Source organism: Bubalus bubalis, chromosome 7, assembly GCF_019923935.1.
Source record: "Bubalus bubalis isolate 160015118507 breed Murrah chromosome 7, NDDB_SH_1, whole genome shotgun sequence".
In the NCBI taxonomy this organism is placed as follows: domain Eukaryota; kingdom Metazoa; phylum Chordata; class Mammalia; order Artiodactyla; family Bovidae; genus Bubalus; species Bubalus bubalis.
This window is the reverse complement of record NC_059163.1, coordinates 11,110,232-11,126,283: the sequence shown is the minus strand read 5'-3', so window position 1 is coordinate 11,126,283 and position 16,052 is coordinate 11,110,232. Positions and strand designations below refer to the sequence as shown.

The window sequence follows — 16,052 nt, the reverse complement described above, 5'->3', positions numbered from 1 at the left end:
TATGTCTATAAGTGCATATTGATCTTTCAGGAAATAGATTAATAGACTCGGAGAAAGCAATGGCACCCCACTCCAGTACTCCTGCCTGGAAAATCCCATGGATGGAGGAACCTGGAAGGCTGCAGTCCGTGGGGTCACTGAGGGTCGGACACAACTGAGTGACTTCACTTTCACTTTCCACTTTCATGCATTGGAGAAGGAAATGGCAACCCACTCCAGTGTTCTTGCCTGGAGAATCCCAGGGACAGGGGAGCCTGGTGGGCTGCCATCTGTGGGGTCACACAGAGATGGACACGACTGAAGTGACTTAGCAGCAGCAGCAGCAGCCCAAGCAAACGGTTATCCTTTTAGTCAGCTTTTCACAGATGGGGACATGCAAAGATTCTGCAATTCCTCTTTTCTATTCTAAGTGACTTTCTGGAGACCCACTGCCACCTGGGGCAAAGTACACAGCCCCAAGATCATTCTGAAAGCCAGGTTTAATTTCCTTTATTGTTGTTTCATCTATTGCTGCAATCAGAAGGAAGTGTAAGCACTCTTTGAAGCAAGTCTCTTGCTGGTTAGCAACTAACTTCTCCAGCTTAATTGTTTTGTCCTCTTGGAGTTTACGTGGAGTTAGAATCCACACTCAGGGACCTGCTAAAGCTGGAAATGGGTGAAATTTTCACCTCCAAGAATAACGGGCATCTCAATGAAGATAAATCTCACAATGCAAGTTAAAAATAAATCTGATGACCTCAGGGAGACATTAAAAATTTAAAAGACAATGAAGACAGGAGAGAAGGGGAGAGGAAGGTAATAAATATGAAAAACATTTTTTTTTAAAGAATAACAAAGAAATATATGCGATGAATGAACACACACAGCTATTTGGAGTTGGGGGCAAGTTAATTATATTCAAAAAAGACTGCATCTCCAGAATTTCTTTCTTTTTTTTTTTTTTTTTTTTTGCAGTTAAATATTTTAGTTCCTTCATATAGAGACATATTACACATGTTAACAACCATGAAAAACAATACAAAATGCCCTCGATTTAACAAGTAGAAAAATATAACTAGTATATATGGCAATTGTGAATCTAATACTGTACAGAAGTAATTTATGGATCTTACAAATAAATTATACTTAAATGCCCTTTTAAAATTCTTTCCCCCACCCCAGATGTACACCAGAACTTACAATAGGAAAGGTTCCGAGCCTAGCTTATCACAAAAAAAAAGAAAATCAGTGCCAGTCAAATGTTCTGCCGACAAGCTCAAAGAATTTCTTATTTGGCTCATGAAAATATTCGTGCAGTTTATTGAGGAGTCTGGGGTCCACTTGGGGGTGCGCCCGGCCTTTGGACTCGTGTAAGCAGCGGTCCCGGCCGCCGTCCCTCAGGCAGTAGAATCCCTTGGTTTTGTTAAAGTAAAAATTGGAGGCGTTGATCTGCGGAGACAGCCTCAGGAACCGCTCCACCTTCTGGATCTCGGGGAAGGGGTCCCTGATGAGGCGGTCGCCGTCCACAATGTGGATACGGCGCAGCGGGAAGAAACGCAGCCAGTTCTGCATGTGCAGGTGGTACAGGCTGCGGTTGATAGCCTTGTAGTCCACGTTGAGGCGGCCGTCGCGCACCAGGAACTCCTCGATGGACGGGTAGGGCTTGCGCTTCTGCACGTGGTTGTAGAACACTTGGGTGTAGTCAGATAGCACGCGCTCTGACGGGTCCCGCAGGATAAGCAGCAGCCGGATGGCCGGGTTCATGCCATGGACGCGCTCAGGCACTTTGGGCGACGTGAAGTACGCAGGGGTCTTTTCCACCGTGAGCTGGTGTGGGGCGGAGAAGGGCATCTGGCTGAGGTACCAGCCCAGGCCTTGGCTGTAGTGCTCCTCCCAGTCGAAGAAGTGCACCTCGTTCTCGGCGGCCGCCACGTCCGGATGCAGGCTGAGCATCTCCAACAGCGCGCGGGTACCGCCCTTGCGCACTCCGATGATGATGGTCTGCGGCAGCTGCTGGGCGGAGCCGTTGGGGGCGGCGCCGTCGGAGATCTCCTCCTGGAGGGCTGCCGCTTTCCGCACCAGCTCCGGCAGGCCCGGCTCGTCCCCTGGCACCACCGCGGGGCGGGAAGGCACTAGCTGGAGCTGGGCCACCAGCATCACCGCGCCCAGGAGCAGCGGGGCCATGCCGGACACCACGGTGGCTTCACTGGGCCGGGCGCCGCTGGGTCATGAAGTGCTGCCCTCGGGGGGACGTCTCCAGATCAGTGACACATGGGTATTGCAGGCTTCTGATTACTAGGAAACAAAGGGGAAAATATTAACCCCACATAAATACTTGGCTTAATCAAGCTGACAACTCTGTCATCTTTGGCAAGACATTCAGCTCCTCCGGGTTTTCTCAGTTTCTTTATTAGATGGTAAAAAATCTGCATGCAATGCTGGAGACCCAGGTTTGATCCCTGGATGGGGAAGATCCCCTGGAGAAGGAAATGGCAACCCGGTCCAGTATTCTTGCCTGGTGAATCCCATGGGCAGAGGAGCCTGGCAGAGGAGTTCACGGGGTCGGGTAGCAAAGAGTGTGACATGGCTGAGTGACTTTCACTTTCACTTATCCTATCAAGCAGGGGTGGCAAACAGTTTCTGTACCAGGCAAGAAAGTAAACGGTTAGGCTTTGGGGGACGTATAGTCTCCTTGGGAACTCCTCCAGCTATGTTGTTTTGCTCTTAAGTGTCCACAGACAATGCAGAGACTTGGGTGTGGTTGTGTTCCAATAAAGCCTTATTTATGGGCACTGACATTTGAATTTCATATCATTTTCATGGGTCATTAAAAATTTTTATTTTACTTTTTTTCCCCAAACATTTATATGTTTAGTGCTCTATTGACACAAAAACCAGGCCAGATTTGGCCTGTAGTCCTATTTTGCCAACCTTTGCTACAAAGGAAAAAGATTGGGAAGGTCTGTTGGACCTCAGGAAACATCAGTGAATAGCAACTAGCTTCAAGCCCAGGCAGAGGGGCAAGAGACAGCGAAGCAGCCATGGTTTCTGCTCCCCTACCCATGAGGGGCTTCTGATTTAATAGGACCGACGAACCTGTTTGAAAAATGGAATGGTTAGCTCCTATTGTTCACTTGTCCCTGGATCCAGTTCTTGCTGTGGCCTCAGTGCAGGGGGTGGGGGTGGGGGGGTGTACTTCCCAGTGATTTTAAGATTTGGCCAGTGGCACGTGGGCAGATTGACTGGTCTGAGCTCCTTGCAGTCCAAAGGACTCTCAAGAGTCTTCTCCAGCACCACAATCCAAAAGCATCAATTCTTTGGCACTCAGCCCAAACCAGTCAAACCTAAAGGAAATCAACCCTGAATATTCATCAGAAGGACTGATGCTGTAACTGAAGCTCCAATACTTTGGCCCCTGGATGCAAAGAGCTCACTCATTGGAAAAGACCCCAATGCTGGGAAAGACTGAGGGCTGTAGGAGAAGGGGGCTGCAGAGGATGAGATGGTTAGATAGCATCACTGACTCAATGAACATGAGTTTGAGCAAACTCAGGGAGATAGTGGAAGATAAAGGAGCCTGGCGTGCTACAGTCCATGGCATTGCAAAGAGTTGGACATGACTTAGTGAATGCACAACAACGTGGGCAGAAACGACAGTGTGCCAGTGCCCAGCATAGGCCTTAAGAGGAGTGTGTTTTCACATGCCCTCAGCCCTTACACCATTGTGATGAACAACAACAACAAAAAAATGTGCCCAGGTCCCAGGAGAAAGACAAACCACACTTGGCATAGAGCCATCCCATGTGTGCAGCCTAGCCATCTCCCTCGTGTGTGAGAATGCATGCTTGTGGTTTTAAGCTGTTGAGTTTTGGGCTGGTTTGTATTACAGTACAAATTTGGCAAAAGTTAACGGACATAACCTGACTGCAAGCATCAGTATGGTATCCGTTATGATCACAGTTCAGGTACTTTGAGGACCTGTGTTCCTTCATTTTGCCTGAAACAATCAGGGATATCTTCCTAGTAGAGCAAGTGTGTGCAGTGGGCCTGGAGGGATGAACAGGTGAGGTTACTGGAAGGAACAAAAAACTTTCACACAAGCAAAGGTTAACTGTTTATAAAGAGCAAGTCTTGCAGTCTGCTCAGTGGAATGTCACCCCAACACGGCAGTGGAAAGTAGACATGCAGGACAGTTATAGATGAGGGTCTTGCCCAGGGACACAAAAATTTATTCCATTTCAAGATTCACAGTCCAAATTTAAAGCTCTAAACGCAGGGCTCTTCCCATGAACTGCCTCCTTTATGCCTTCTCCTCCTTTAACTCTCTGAGATTTATCACATTTGGGCGTTAAAGTCCCTAAGGAACACAGGCACTGCTGAGCTGCAGCGTATGGGCCCCCAAGACACATGAGCCATGGTTGATGTTTTTACGGGGCTGATAAGCAGCAATCCGTGTTTGACCCTCTCCAGGAAAGAGGCGATTGGAAGCTCTGTTTAAATAATCTCTGTCTAAACACAGCTTAGGGAGAGTTGGAGACAGGCCCAGTTTGGGGACTGTAGGACTTACAAAGCCAGAAAACATTTTCTATCAAGAAGGCCCATCATCTTCATTATGCCAGGTTTAAAATTCACTTTAATAGTTTAAAACTTGTCTGGTGGTAGTGGTTTAGTTGCTAGTTGTGTTCGACTCTTTTGACCCCATGAACTATATAGCCCACCAGGCTCCACTGTCCGTGGGATTTCCCAGGCAAGACTTCTGGAGTGGGTTGCCATTCCCTTCTCCAGGGAATCCTCCCGACCCAGGGATTGAACCCAGACTTCCTGCACTGCAGGCAGATTCTTTACCGGCTGATCCACTAGAGAAGTACTAAAATTTATCTTGAATATGTAATGAAGAACAATATACAGAGCTTCCCTGTTTATGATCAAATTGATTTGATATCCTTCAGATATCAACTGTATTAACCACTTTGAAAAATGTATATTCAAGATCAAACAATTAAAAAGTTGAAAAATCATAGAACACTGGAAGAGGAAACTGCAAAACCACCACATGCTCATTTAGGAAAAAAAAAAAAAAAAAAGTTTCAGAGAGCTGGCCAAACAAGATGGGGTTCAAGGTTGGTCTTACTGATTGGATGAGCTCAATTTAATGGGCCATTTGCTTTAGTCAAATGCATGTTTTAGCATGAGTCAGTGAAATTCTATTTCCTTTTCCACTGCTTGTGTGGGTCAGCCAAAGGGACCCGTTGTGCTTGCCTTTCACAAGTTTGGGGTATGTGAGCAGGTGCACGTGTGTGCTTGTGTGTCTGCACGTCTATGTGTACATGTGTGTACACGTGTGTGTGCATGTGCAGGGTGTCACGTGGGTGAAGTGAGGGAGAGAGCAGCTCTTCCACACTGAGCAGCCACACTCTCCCCATCTCACAGCCTCACATCCCAGAAAATAGCCCGATCCTGGGACACCGAAGGAACAGAGCCAGAGGCCAGACCTGAGATCCACACCCTTTGACTATCCATGCTCTTTTCACTTTATTATGAGGCATGCGGATTAGCACAGGGAGCACCTGAGATCACTTTCCTAAAGGGGAGTTACCAGCAGACAGCAAAAAGAAGAAACTTTTTTTTTTTTTTCTGGTTGAAACACGAGGCTTGTGGGATCTTAGTTCCCCTACGGGGGATTAAATCTGGGCCCTCAGCAGTGAAAGCCTGAAGTACTAACCACTAAACCATCAGGGAATTCCTGAGAAGAAACTAAATATAATTTGTCTTTTACAAAAACAAAACAAGAACACCACCACTCCGAAACAACTCCCCCTCCAAAACAACCAAAAGACTAGTATGTAGTTTAAAAACTCCTTGTTGCTATTCAGTCGCTTAATTGTGTCCAACTCTTTGCAAGCCCATGGACTGCAGCACTCCAGGCTTCCCTGTCCTTCACTATCTCCCAGCGCTTGTTCACATTCATGTCCTTTGGGTCTCTGATGCCATCCAAATATCTCATCCTTTGCCATCCCCTTTTCCTCCTGCCTTCAATCTTTCCCAGCATCAGGGTCTTTTCTAACGAGTTGGCTCTTTGCATCAGGTGGCCAAAATAATTGAGCTTCAGCTTCAGCATCAGGCCTTCCAAGGAATATTCAGGACTGATTTCCTTTAGGATTGACTGGTTGGATCTCCTTGCAGTCCAAGGGACTCTCAAGACTCTTCTCCAACACCACAGTTCAAAAGCATCAATTCTTCAGCACTCAGCTTTCTTTATAGTCCAACTCTCACATCCATACATGACTAGTGGAAAAACCATAGCTTTGACTAGATGGAACTTTGATGGCAAAGTGATGTCTCTGTTTTTTAATATGCTGTCTGGTTTGGTCATAGCTTTTCTTCCAAGAAGCAAATGTCTTTTAATTTCATGCCTGCAGTCACCATCTGCAGTGATTTTGGAGCCCAAGAAAATAAAGTCTGACACTGTTTCCATTGTTTCCCCATCTATTTGCCATGAAGTGATGGGTGGATGCCATGATCTTAGTTTTGCGAATGTTGAGTTTTAAGCCAGATTTTTCACTCTTCTCTTTCACTTTCATCAAGAGGCTCTTTAGTTCCTCTTCGCTTTCTGCCATAAGGGCAGTATCATCTGCTTATCGGTGGTTATTGATATTTCTCCTGGCAATCTTGATTCCAGCTTGTGCTTCATCCAGCCCGGCATTTCACATGATGTTCTCTGCATATAAGCTAAATAAGCAGGGTAACAATATACAGCCTTGATCTATTCCTTTCCCAATTTGGAACCCGTCTGCTGTTCCATGTCTGGTTCTAACTGTTGCTTCTTGACCAGCATACAGGTTTCCCAGGAGGCAGGTAAGGTGATCTGGTATTCCCTACTTTCATCTATACCTTCTCCCCTCCACTCTTCCAACCACACTGCCTTCCCCAAAGGAGTTATGTAAGTAAAAGTGTAACACACTGTTTTACAAGATATTCAGAAAACCTCAAATCACCACAGGTCATTAAGAGCTGCTCAGGAAGGTAAGAGCTGCTCTCGCTGCTGCTGCTAAGTCGCTTCAGTCATGTCCAACTCTGTGTGACCCCACCGACGGCAGCCCACCAGGCTCCCCCATCCCTGGGATTCTCCAGGCAAGAACACTGGAGTGGGTTGCCATTTCCTCTCCAATGCATGCAAGTGAAGAGTGAAAGTGAAGTCGCTCAGTCCTGTGAGACTCTTAGCGACCCCATGGACTGCAGCCTACCAGGGTCCTCCAACCATGGGATTCTCCAGTCAAGAGTACTGGAGTGGGGTGCCACTGCCTTCTCCGGAAGGTAAGAGCAACCCTCTCAAAGCTGACAGTAACCACTGCTCATTTATGTCTCCAACACTTAGTCACAGCTTGCCCTAAGATGGATCATATCTCATTGTTACTTTCATTATAGATGTTAAAATGACCCACATATGCATTTGCACATTTTCCAGGAGCCCCGTTTTAAAAATAGAATACTTTCTGTAACCCTATCCAAAACATTATTACTTCAACACAAAATGAAGGAGATATTTTGCAGTTTTTTTGTCTTAAGTCTTCAAAAGCCAGTGTGTATACATTTGTAGGACATCTCAAGGCTGCTTCTTGTTGCTGTTGTTCAGTCACTAAGTCACGTCTGAGTCTTTGCAACCCCTTTGCAAAGCCAGGCTTGCTTTTTAATATGGTGTTTAGGTTTGTCATAGCTCTACTTCCAAGGAGCAAGCATCCTTTAATTCCGTGGCTGAAATCACCATCTGAGGTGATTCTGGGGCCCAAGGCCACATGTGGTTTCTGACAACTGGAGTGGACAGCCCAGAGATCCACAGCACTGAGCAATGTTGCAATTCTTACTCTGAAAGCTTGTTAATTGTGGAAACTGCTTTCTTCAAAAGTAAGATCCTTGACCCCACTCACAAATCAGGAGCATCTCAAACAGGAAAAGAACCAGGAAGGAAAGTTTGAAATTGCAAGCAGCACAAAAATAAATGGAGTATTCTCTCTTCAGAAGTAAACTAGGTACTATCAAAGGGAATCTGCTGGAAGTCTGGAGCCTGAGCTGGCATCAGCACAAAGACTGTTCAACAGCACCTGGAGGCCAGTCTACATTCCTCCAAAAAGCAATGTTGGCAGCAGTCACCCAGAGCACTTGCTACTGAGCAGACACTAGGCTAGCCACTTTGCACACAGGACCCGTGTGACACACTGCATGTTGGACAGAACTGATATTGTCACAAGAAAGTGAGTCTCAGAGAAACAGAGTGGTTTCTTCAGTCATGTCCATCTCTTTGCATCCCTAAGGACTGTAGCCCATCAGGCTCCTCTGTCCCTGGGATTCTCCAGGCAAGAATACCAGAGTGGGTTGCCATTTCCTACTTGAGGGGATCTCCCGACCCAGGGATCGAACCCTCGTCTCTTCTGTTTACCTGCATTGGAAGGTGGGCTCTTCTACCACTAGCACCACCTGAGAAGTCCCATCCTTCCCTGTTGAAAGAGATCTAACTCACTCTCTGTTCACTCCCTTTTACCAGGCAGGCTGCTTGCTTCATCTTGCAGTGATAAACCAAGCCCTGAGTTTCAAGAATTCCGAAGCCAAGAGTCTTTCCCATCAGCAGCACTAGGCTTCCTTGGATTCCACATGAAGATGCTGACCACACACCAGGCATGGGGGACACATGGGAAAGGACACAGAATTTTCCAGGTGGAGATTCCCCTGCATTAAAAATTAAATCCAAGGGAACTTTCCCGGCGGTCCAGTGGTTAAGACTCCTAGCTTTCATTGAAGGAGGCATGGGGTCGGGGAACTGGTAAGCCACATGCTTTGAGGTGAAAAAAATACAAGTTAAATCCAAATCCTTTTCGGGTCAGGAATGAACCTAGAATAGGATCTGTCTGCCCCTCCCACCTCACTGCCCTTTTAAGCCAAGCTCGGGCCTTCCGGTTCATTTGATGGTACCAAGCTCACACCAGCTCTGTGCCTTGGCGTTCTCTGCTCCGTCTTTCCAGGATGCTCCACCCCCCAACATGCTTCCTGAGGCTGGCTGTCCCGTCACGGATTTTATTTCAAACGCTGGCTTTCCTCAGCAACATGAGCTCACCCTCTCGCCTTTAATCACTTTCTTTCCCATCATCTTGTTTTATATTCCTGATATACTATCCAAAATTATGTTTGCTTGTTTACTGCCTGCCTCTCCACCCAACAAAGTCCATTCAGGGCTTCCTTATCAGCATCCTACCTCCTGCCGCTGCATCCTCGGGGGCTGGTGTGATTGCTGGTACCCAGCGGGTGCTAGAGATGCTGTTTGCTGAATGAACACATCGGATGTAGTGGCAAGTCAGGCAAATGACGGAAGGCACTGACAGAGGCTTTTCATTCAGCAGAAAGAGAAACTTAACCGTTTGCCACTTATGAAAAAGACAGTGGCAAAAAGTAGCAAGCTTTCCTCCCTAGAGGATCAAATAGGAACCAGATGTTGAGAAGGGGGCTCAAAATTTCTCCTGCAGGACGGACAAAATTGCCTGAGAGCCTAGAATGCATTTTCATTAAAAAAGGATGGGAACTAGTGAGATAACCCTTCAAAAATATTTTAATTTTCTTCTTAAGTCTTACTACAAAATTCACATTATGACTGAGATTTCAAATGTAACCACTACCACACATCTGCTCTCAGCCCCATCACTAGAACATATTCATGGATAAAATTAAAGAACTAGAATATTTCACAGGAGGGACAGTCAGTACATCAAGCACAGCGATGCTTGTGGTCCTTCTGTCTGCAGGAAAACCTTTTTGCCCCTTAGAAAACGATGGTGAACCAGTTGGCACAGGTGAGAATCTTCTTGCATGACAAGGATGGTTATCTGGGGGACAAACGTCATCCAAGGTATTTGACAGAAGGGTTGGAAAGGAAGCAATTACTCTCTCCCTGAGTGCCCACCGCGTGTCAGGCAGTAAGCCCTCATGCAGAAATTATCCCTCCAAATACTTGTAACAGTATCAAGGGGGTGGCTATTCTTTTATCTTATATATTTGTAAGCAATAAAAGGGCAGTGAGTGGTAATAGAAAAGCAACTGGACAGACCCAGGCTAGAATTCTTATAGCTAACTGAGCTCAGGTTAGCTTCTCATCTCTTTGGGCCTCAGTGTGCCATTCTGCAAAACGGGCTAAAATCTACTTCATAGGGATGCTATCATGATTCCTACAGGGCGATGTCTGGCATTTACAGGGCATACTACGAATGCTAATGGCCTGCCTTTCTCCCCAAGGCAGACACAGAAACATGCTATTAAGGTTAAAGTGAAAGAGAAAGTCGCTCAGTTGTGTCCGACTCTTTGCGATGCCACGGACTACACAGTCCATGGAATTCTCTAGGCCGAAATACTGGAGTGGGTAGCCTTTCCCTTCTCCGGGGGATCTTCCCAACCCAGGGATCAAACCCAGGTCTCCCGCACTGCAGGCAGATTCTTTATCCCTGATAGCTCAGTTGGTAAAGAATCTGCCTGCAATGCAGGAGACCACGTTTCGATCCCTAGGTAAGGAAGATCACTGGAGAAGGCTGGAGAAAGGATAGGCTAACTACTCCAATATTCTTGGGCTTCCCTTGTGGCTCAGCTGAGTAAGGTTAAAAGACCTTCTCAAATAAAGAAGGCTGAGTGCCGAAGAATTGATGCTTTCGAACTGTGGTGCTGGAGAAGTTTCTTGAGAGTCCCTTGGACTGCAAGGAGATCAAACCAGTCAATCCTAAAGGAAATCAACCCTGAATATTCATTGGAAGGACAGATGCTGAAGCTGAAACTCCAGTACTTTGGCCACCTGATGCGAAGAGCCAATTCCCTGGAAAAGATACTGATGCTGGGAAGGATTGAAAGCAGGAGAAGGGGGCGACAGAGGGTGAGATGGTTGGAGGGCATCACCGACTCGATGGACACGAGTTAGGGCGAATTCCGGGAGATGGTGGACAGAGAAACCTGGCATGCTGCATTCTCTGGGGTCACAAAGAGTCGGACACAACTGAGCGACTGAATAGAACAAAAATGTCACAGGGGCAAGAAGTGTGCTTTGCCTCTGAGTGGAGATGCCTTCCTTGGGCTGCGGCGAGCACATCCCAGGCAGAGGGGGCGAGCTTGCTCCAAGCCTGATAACACAGCAGAAAGGAGGAGAGCTCTTGTGTTACTCTCCAAGAATTGCCTCTCTCCACACATGCTGGAGTGTCGAGTGATTTAACTTTCTGGCATACACTAATACCCAAGTAAAGACGGTTTGATGAGAACCGTCCTTTCTGTATCCAACCAAACTTCTGAGCAATCAACGGTATATGATTTTTTGTTTGCCTTTAGGAGACCTTTACCTCTGCATGGCTAATTTAAGAGCATGTGGCAGCAGGGTCAACTTTCCATCCTTGGCAGGTCATCGTGGAAACCAAGAAAGAGGAAATGGATTTAGCTCCTGCCTGTCAGTCTACAGAAGGACAGAGAGATCTCAAGACTCCCATAAATATTTATTTTCTTGAAACTGCCTACACATGACACTTGTCAACAGCTGTTGACATTGACTTTTGCTTGAATTTACTCATGGTAATTGCTGTGAGGTACGCTGGGGGTAGAAAAGAGCTCAGGGTACAAAAGACGCAGGGTCAGTTCACATAATGTTACTACAGAGAGAAGTAAGTCAGAATGAGAAAAACAAGGGTGGAATATTAATGCATATATGTAGAATCGGAAAAAATATATTGGTATAGACAATCTTATTTACAAAGCAGAAATAAAGACACAGATGCAGAGAACATGTGGATACCAAGGGGGGATTGGGGTGAATTGGGAGATTGGGACTGACACATGAACGTTGATATATATCTGTTTTATACATATTGGTACTATGTGTAAAATACATAACTAAGGAAGACCTACTGTATAGCAAAGGGAATACCACTCAGTGCTCTGTGGTGACCTAAATGGGAAGGAAATTCAAAAAAGAGGGGTTATATGTATACGGATAGCTGATTCATTCTGCTGTACAGCAGAAATAAATACAACATTGTAAAGCAATCATATTCCAATTTAAAGAAAAAAAGTTTCTCTGGGCCACACTGACTGCCTGGGAAAAGGAGGAGTGACCAGCCCTATTTTCTTCTTGAAAAAGACCAGGACTGTTTCAACACTCCCTACTCCACTTTCTAGGCTCTGTTACCTCCATGACACGGGAGGTTCCATATATACAGAAGGGTACCTGGATAATGAATGCAACTCCCTGGAATTGAAGGAAGGAGGTGCCTGGGTCAGCCAGGGAGGGCAGCATGGTGGGGCAAGAATTTGGGGCCAGTGGATTTCAATCACTGTGTTATTTCCAAGCTTCTGAGAATTCCCTGATCCAACGATGGATGATAAATGCCAACTGCCCCATAGGTGGCCTGAAGTCAACCCACAGGATATACTTTTCCAAATTAGGTGAGAGATTAGGTTGAAGGATCTGGGCAAGGGGTTGCAAGTTGGAGTCAGTTAAAGCTCCCCACATCCCCGCCAGGAGCTCTGGCTGCTCCATCACCATCGCCAGGCGCTTTCCAGACTTACAAGTGCACATCGATTCCCTGGGGATGTAGTTCAAAATGCAGATTCTAATCCAAGAGTTCTGGGCAGAGGCCTGGGAGTCTGCGTTTCTAACCAGTTGCCTGGAGAACCGGTCTGCCCACCCACAGCTTTTGGAATGGGAAGAACTCAAGAACTCCCTGAGCTTGGAACAACTGCATCCATTTAGGTTCGGAGCCTGATGCCCCCGGCCTTGGGCTGGGAAGGCTGCCTTTGGATTTGGTTTCCTATGGTTGTTAGGGTAGTTTGTTTTTAAATCCAAGGCTGGAAACAATTGCAGCAGACAAAATAGAGAGGGATCAGTCTGGTCACAGAGGTGGTGTTATCTGTGGAGGGGGGTGGAGGGCCGATGCTGGAATTCAGAGGATTTAGAGCCAAAAACCCAGGCGCAAATCTCAGCTTTATAACTTAAAATCCATGAGAGAGCACTGAAAACCCAGAGCCTTCGATCGAATGCCCTGGCCAACGTACACCATTGTGAGGATTAAACAGAACAGCCTATGAGGGTGCTTACGATGTTGCCATATTGCCTGGCCGATGGCAAGCCCTTCAATCGTGGCAGCTATTTTTGTCTCTTAAAAAAAAAAAAGGAGGCTGTGTGATATAAATGGGAATCAAGCATGATAATTAGTCAAACGCATTTGTTCATGATCCAAAGTACTGCAGTGACTCAACCAGACAGAGGCTTGCAGGAGAAAGGACAGTGGCACGCAGGGGCAATCCAGGCTCTCTGTCTGGGGAGGGGCTCGCAGAGGGTCCTCCAGAAAGGCCCCCTGCCTGAGTGATAGGCGGCCAGGTGTGTGCAGGAGGGATGAAGAGGACCCCCCCCGCCCCCTTCATGTTTAATCTGCGGTGCTGTGCACAGGAGGCAGTGGTGACCTAAATAAATCCTTCATTAGAAGCAGAAACACACTGGCACAGGCTGAGCTCCGTGACAGGAGGGCGGACGGGGCCTGTCTTATTACTCAGTGCAGCTGAGTGGAAAAGGGGGCCGTGCCAGCAGACGGGAGACAGGATCTCGACTGCCTCGGTGCGCTCGGATACGCACGGCTCAGCTCCCGCTCCAGGTATGAGCCAATCTCCCGACAGGTGCCATCTGACTGTGAGAACGTCCCTGGACGAGGTGGACAGTCCTCATCACCCCACTCATGGCCAGCACCCATGCAATCCATTTCCCTGGAAATGGACAGGAAAGAGACACAGAGCTTCAGAGGCCAAAGAACCCCCTGTCCTTTCTTCATCCCTGTTGATTAGGACACAGGTCACAGAGGACCAGAGCCCCAAGGTCAAGGGTGCAGGGGCTGAAATGAATCAGAAAGCAAGGTCTGCTGATACGCATGCACCGAACCTCAAACACACGGGAACCTGTGCTTCTTTTATTTGGGGTCACGGAGCCCTAGAATAGTTGCCACTGAAAATAAATATATACAAGTCAAAGTAAATTCTTCCCCTGGATACGCAAAGGTGGAGGGTGAATTTGTCTCATTTCTTGAGCCAGGCTGGATAGACTGAATGTTGTTGCCTCTCAAATTTCATAGGTTGAAGCCCTTGTCTCTGGTGTGGTGGATATTTGGAGATGGGGCCTTGGGGAAGTAATTAGAGTTAGATAAAGTCCTGAGGATAAGACCCGTAATGAGATGAGCGTCCCTGGGAAAAGAGGAAGAGAGATTCGTGCTCTGTCTCTGCCACCTGAGCATGCTCTTGCTTGCTTGCTTGCTTAGTCGCTCAGTCGTGTCTGACTCTTTGTGAACCTGTGGACCGTAGCTCATCAGGTTCCTCTGTTCATGGGATTTTTCAAACGAGAATACTGGAGTGGGTTGCCATTTCCTCCTCCAGGGGATCTTCCTAACCCAGGGATCGAAACTGCATCGCCTGTGTCTCCTGGATTGCAGGCAGATTCTTTACCCACTGAGCCATCGGGGAAGCCCCAATGCTAGATGGTAACCATCTGTAACCTGGACAGAGCTCTCACCAAGAACTGAATCTGTTCACATCTTGAACTTGAGCTGGGAAGAATAAATACTTGCCATTGTTTAAGCCACCCAGCCTCTGGCATTTTGTTACAGCTGCCTGAGCACACTCACGTGCTATGCTGTGCTTAGTCTCTCAGGTATTTCTGACTCTTTGCCACCCCAAGGCCCATGGACAGTAGCCCACCAGGCTCCTTGGTCCCTGGGGATTCTCCAGACAAGAATACTGGAGTGGGTTGCCATGCCCTCCTCCAGGGGATCTTCCCAACCCAGGGATCGAGCTCAGGTCTCCCACGTTAAAGGCAGATTCTCTACCATCTGAGCCACCAGGGCTGATACACAGCCCTTAGGAGAAAGAAGAAAGAACGAGTCTGCCTGGGACTGTTTCCACTGGGTGAGTCTTCCCAGGGTGGCACACCATGGTCTCCTGGATCCAGGCAGGTGACATGAACCTTGGAAACCGGGTGGCTGGGGTCGGGGGACAGCAGCAAGCAGCCCCGTGTGTACACAGGCGGTGTAATGAGCAAGCTGCTGCCATAACTCTGGCCCATGTTGTTGGGGAAGAGGGACCAGTGTCGTCTGATCTTTGGATTTTTTGAGACTCTATTATGGATACTTATATGAAAGTTCTTGATTTTTATGGATGCTCAAAAAGGTGAAGTTTTTTTTTTTTTTAAAGAAAGGATTAGAAGGCAAGTCTGCAAAGACTGATGCCTCAGGTCTATGCTTGCCCACAGGTGATCACTTCACACTTTTACAAGACACCTATGATGCTCCAGTACTCTTGCCTGGAAAATCCCATGAACGGAGGAGCCTGGTAGGCTGCAGTCCATGGAGTCGCAAAGAGTCAGACACGACTGAGCGACTTCACTTTCACTTTTCACTTTCATGCTTTGGAGAAGGAAATGGAAACCCATGCCAGTGTTCTTGCCTGGAGAATTCCAGGGACAGGGGAGCCTGGTAGGCTGCTGTCTATGGGGTCGCACAGAGTCGGACACAACTGAAGCGACTTAGCAGCAGCAGCATGATGCTTCCATCCCCTTCATGCAGCACAGCCTAGTCATGGCGAAGGGGCTTGTGTAACTCTATGAAGCTATGAATTATGCCGTGCAGGGTGACCCAAGACAGACGGGTCACAGTGAAGAGTTCCGACAAAATGTGATCCCCTGGAGGAGGGAATTCCTGGGGACACAGAAATGACCCAGTCACTGCCCTCAGAGCACCCTGTAATGTAGAAGATACCTGTGGAAGGAAACCTATTACGGTGTCCAGGGTGAGCAGGTGACCGCTGTATCAGAGCACAGGGGAGAGAAGCCACACAGGAAGAAGACAGGGAGGGCCTGGCATCATTGCACTAAAAGGAATCAACATCAGTGGCCAGAAATAATCCAGGAGGAGGCTTGGGGTCTGCTTGGCAGGAAGTCCCCAGGGACAATCAGCCCAGAAAGAGTTTGCAGCAGAATCAGGGCTGGGCAGGGGCAGGGACTTGGCCTGTGCTGGGGTTGGCTGTGG

At 47.5% G+C, this 16,052-nt stretch overlaps 1 protein-coding gene across 2 annotated transcripts in view; it reads right to left on the bottom strand.

The window, feature by feature from the left end:
- Positions 1-473: 473 nt before the first annotated feature.
- The window catches only part of HS3ST1 (heparan sulfate-glucosamine 3-sulfotransferase 1), a 36,369-nt gene continuing 20,790 nt past the window's right edge, over positions 474-16,052 (bottom strand). For both annotated transcript variants that reach the window (XM_044945635.2, XM_006049825.4), the window contains one exon: positions 474-2,274. In XM_044945635.2, the coding sequence (XP_044801570.2) occupies positions 1,225-2,163 (939 nt within the window). In that variant the 5' untranslated portion in view covers positions 2,164-2,274 and the 3' untranslated portion in view covers positions 474-1,224. The remainder of the gene's footprint in view (positions 2,275-16,052) is intronic.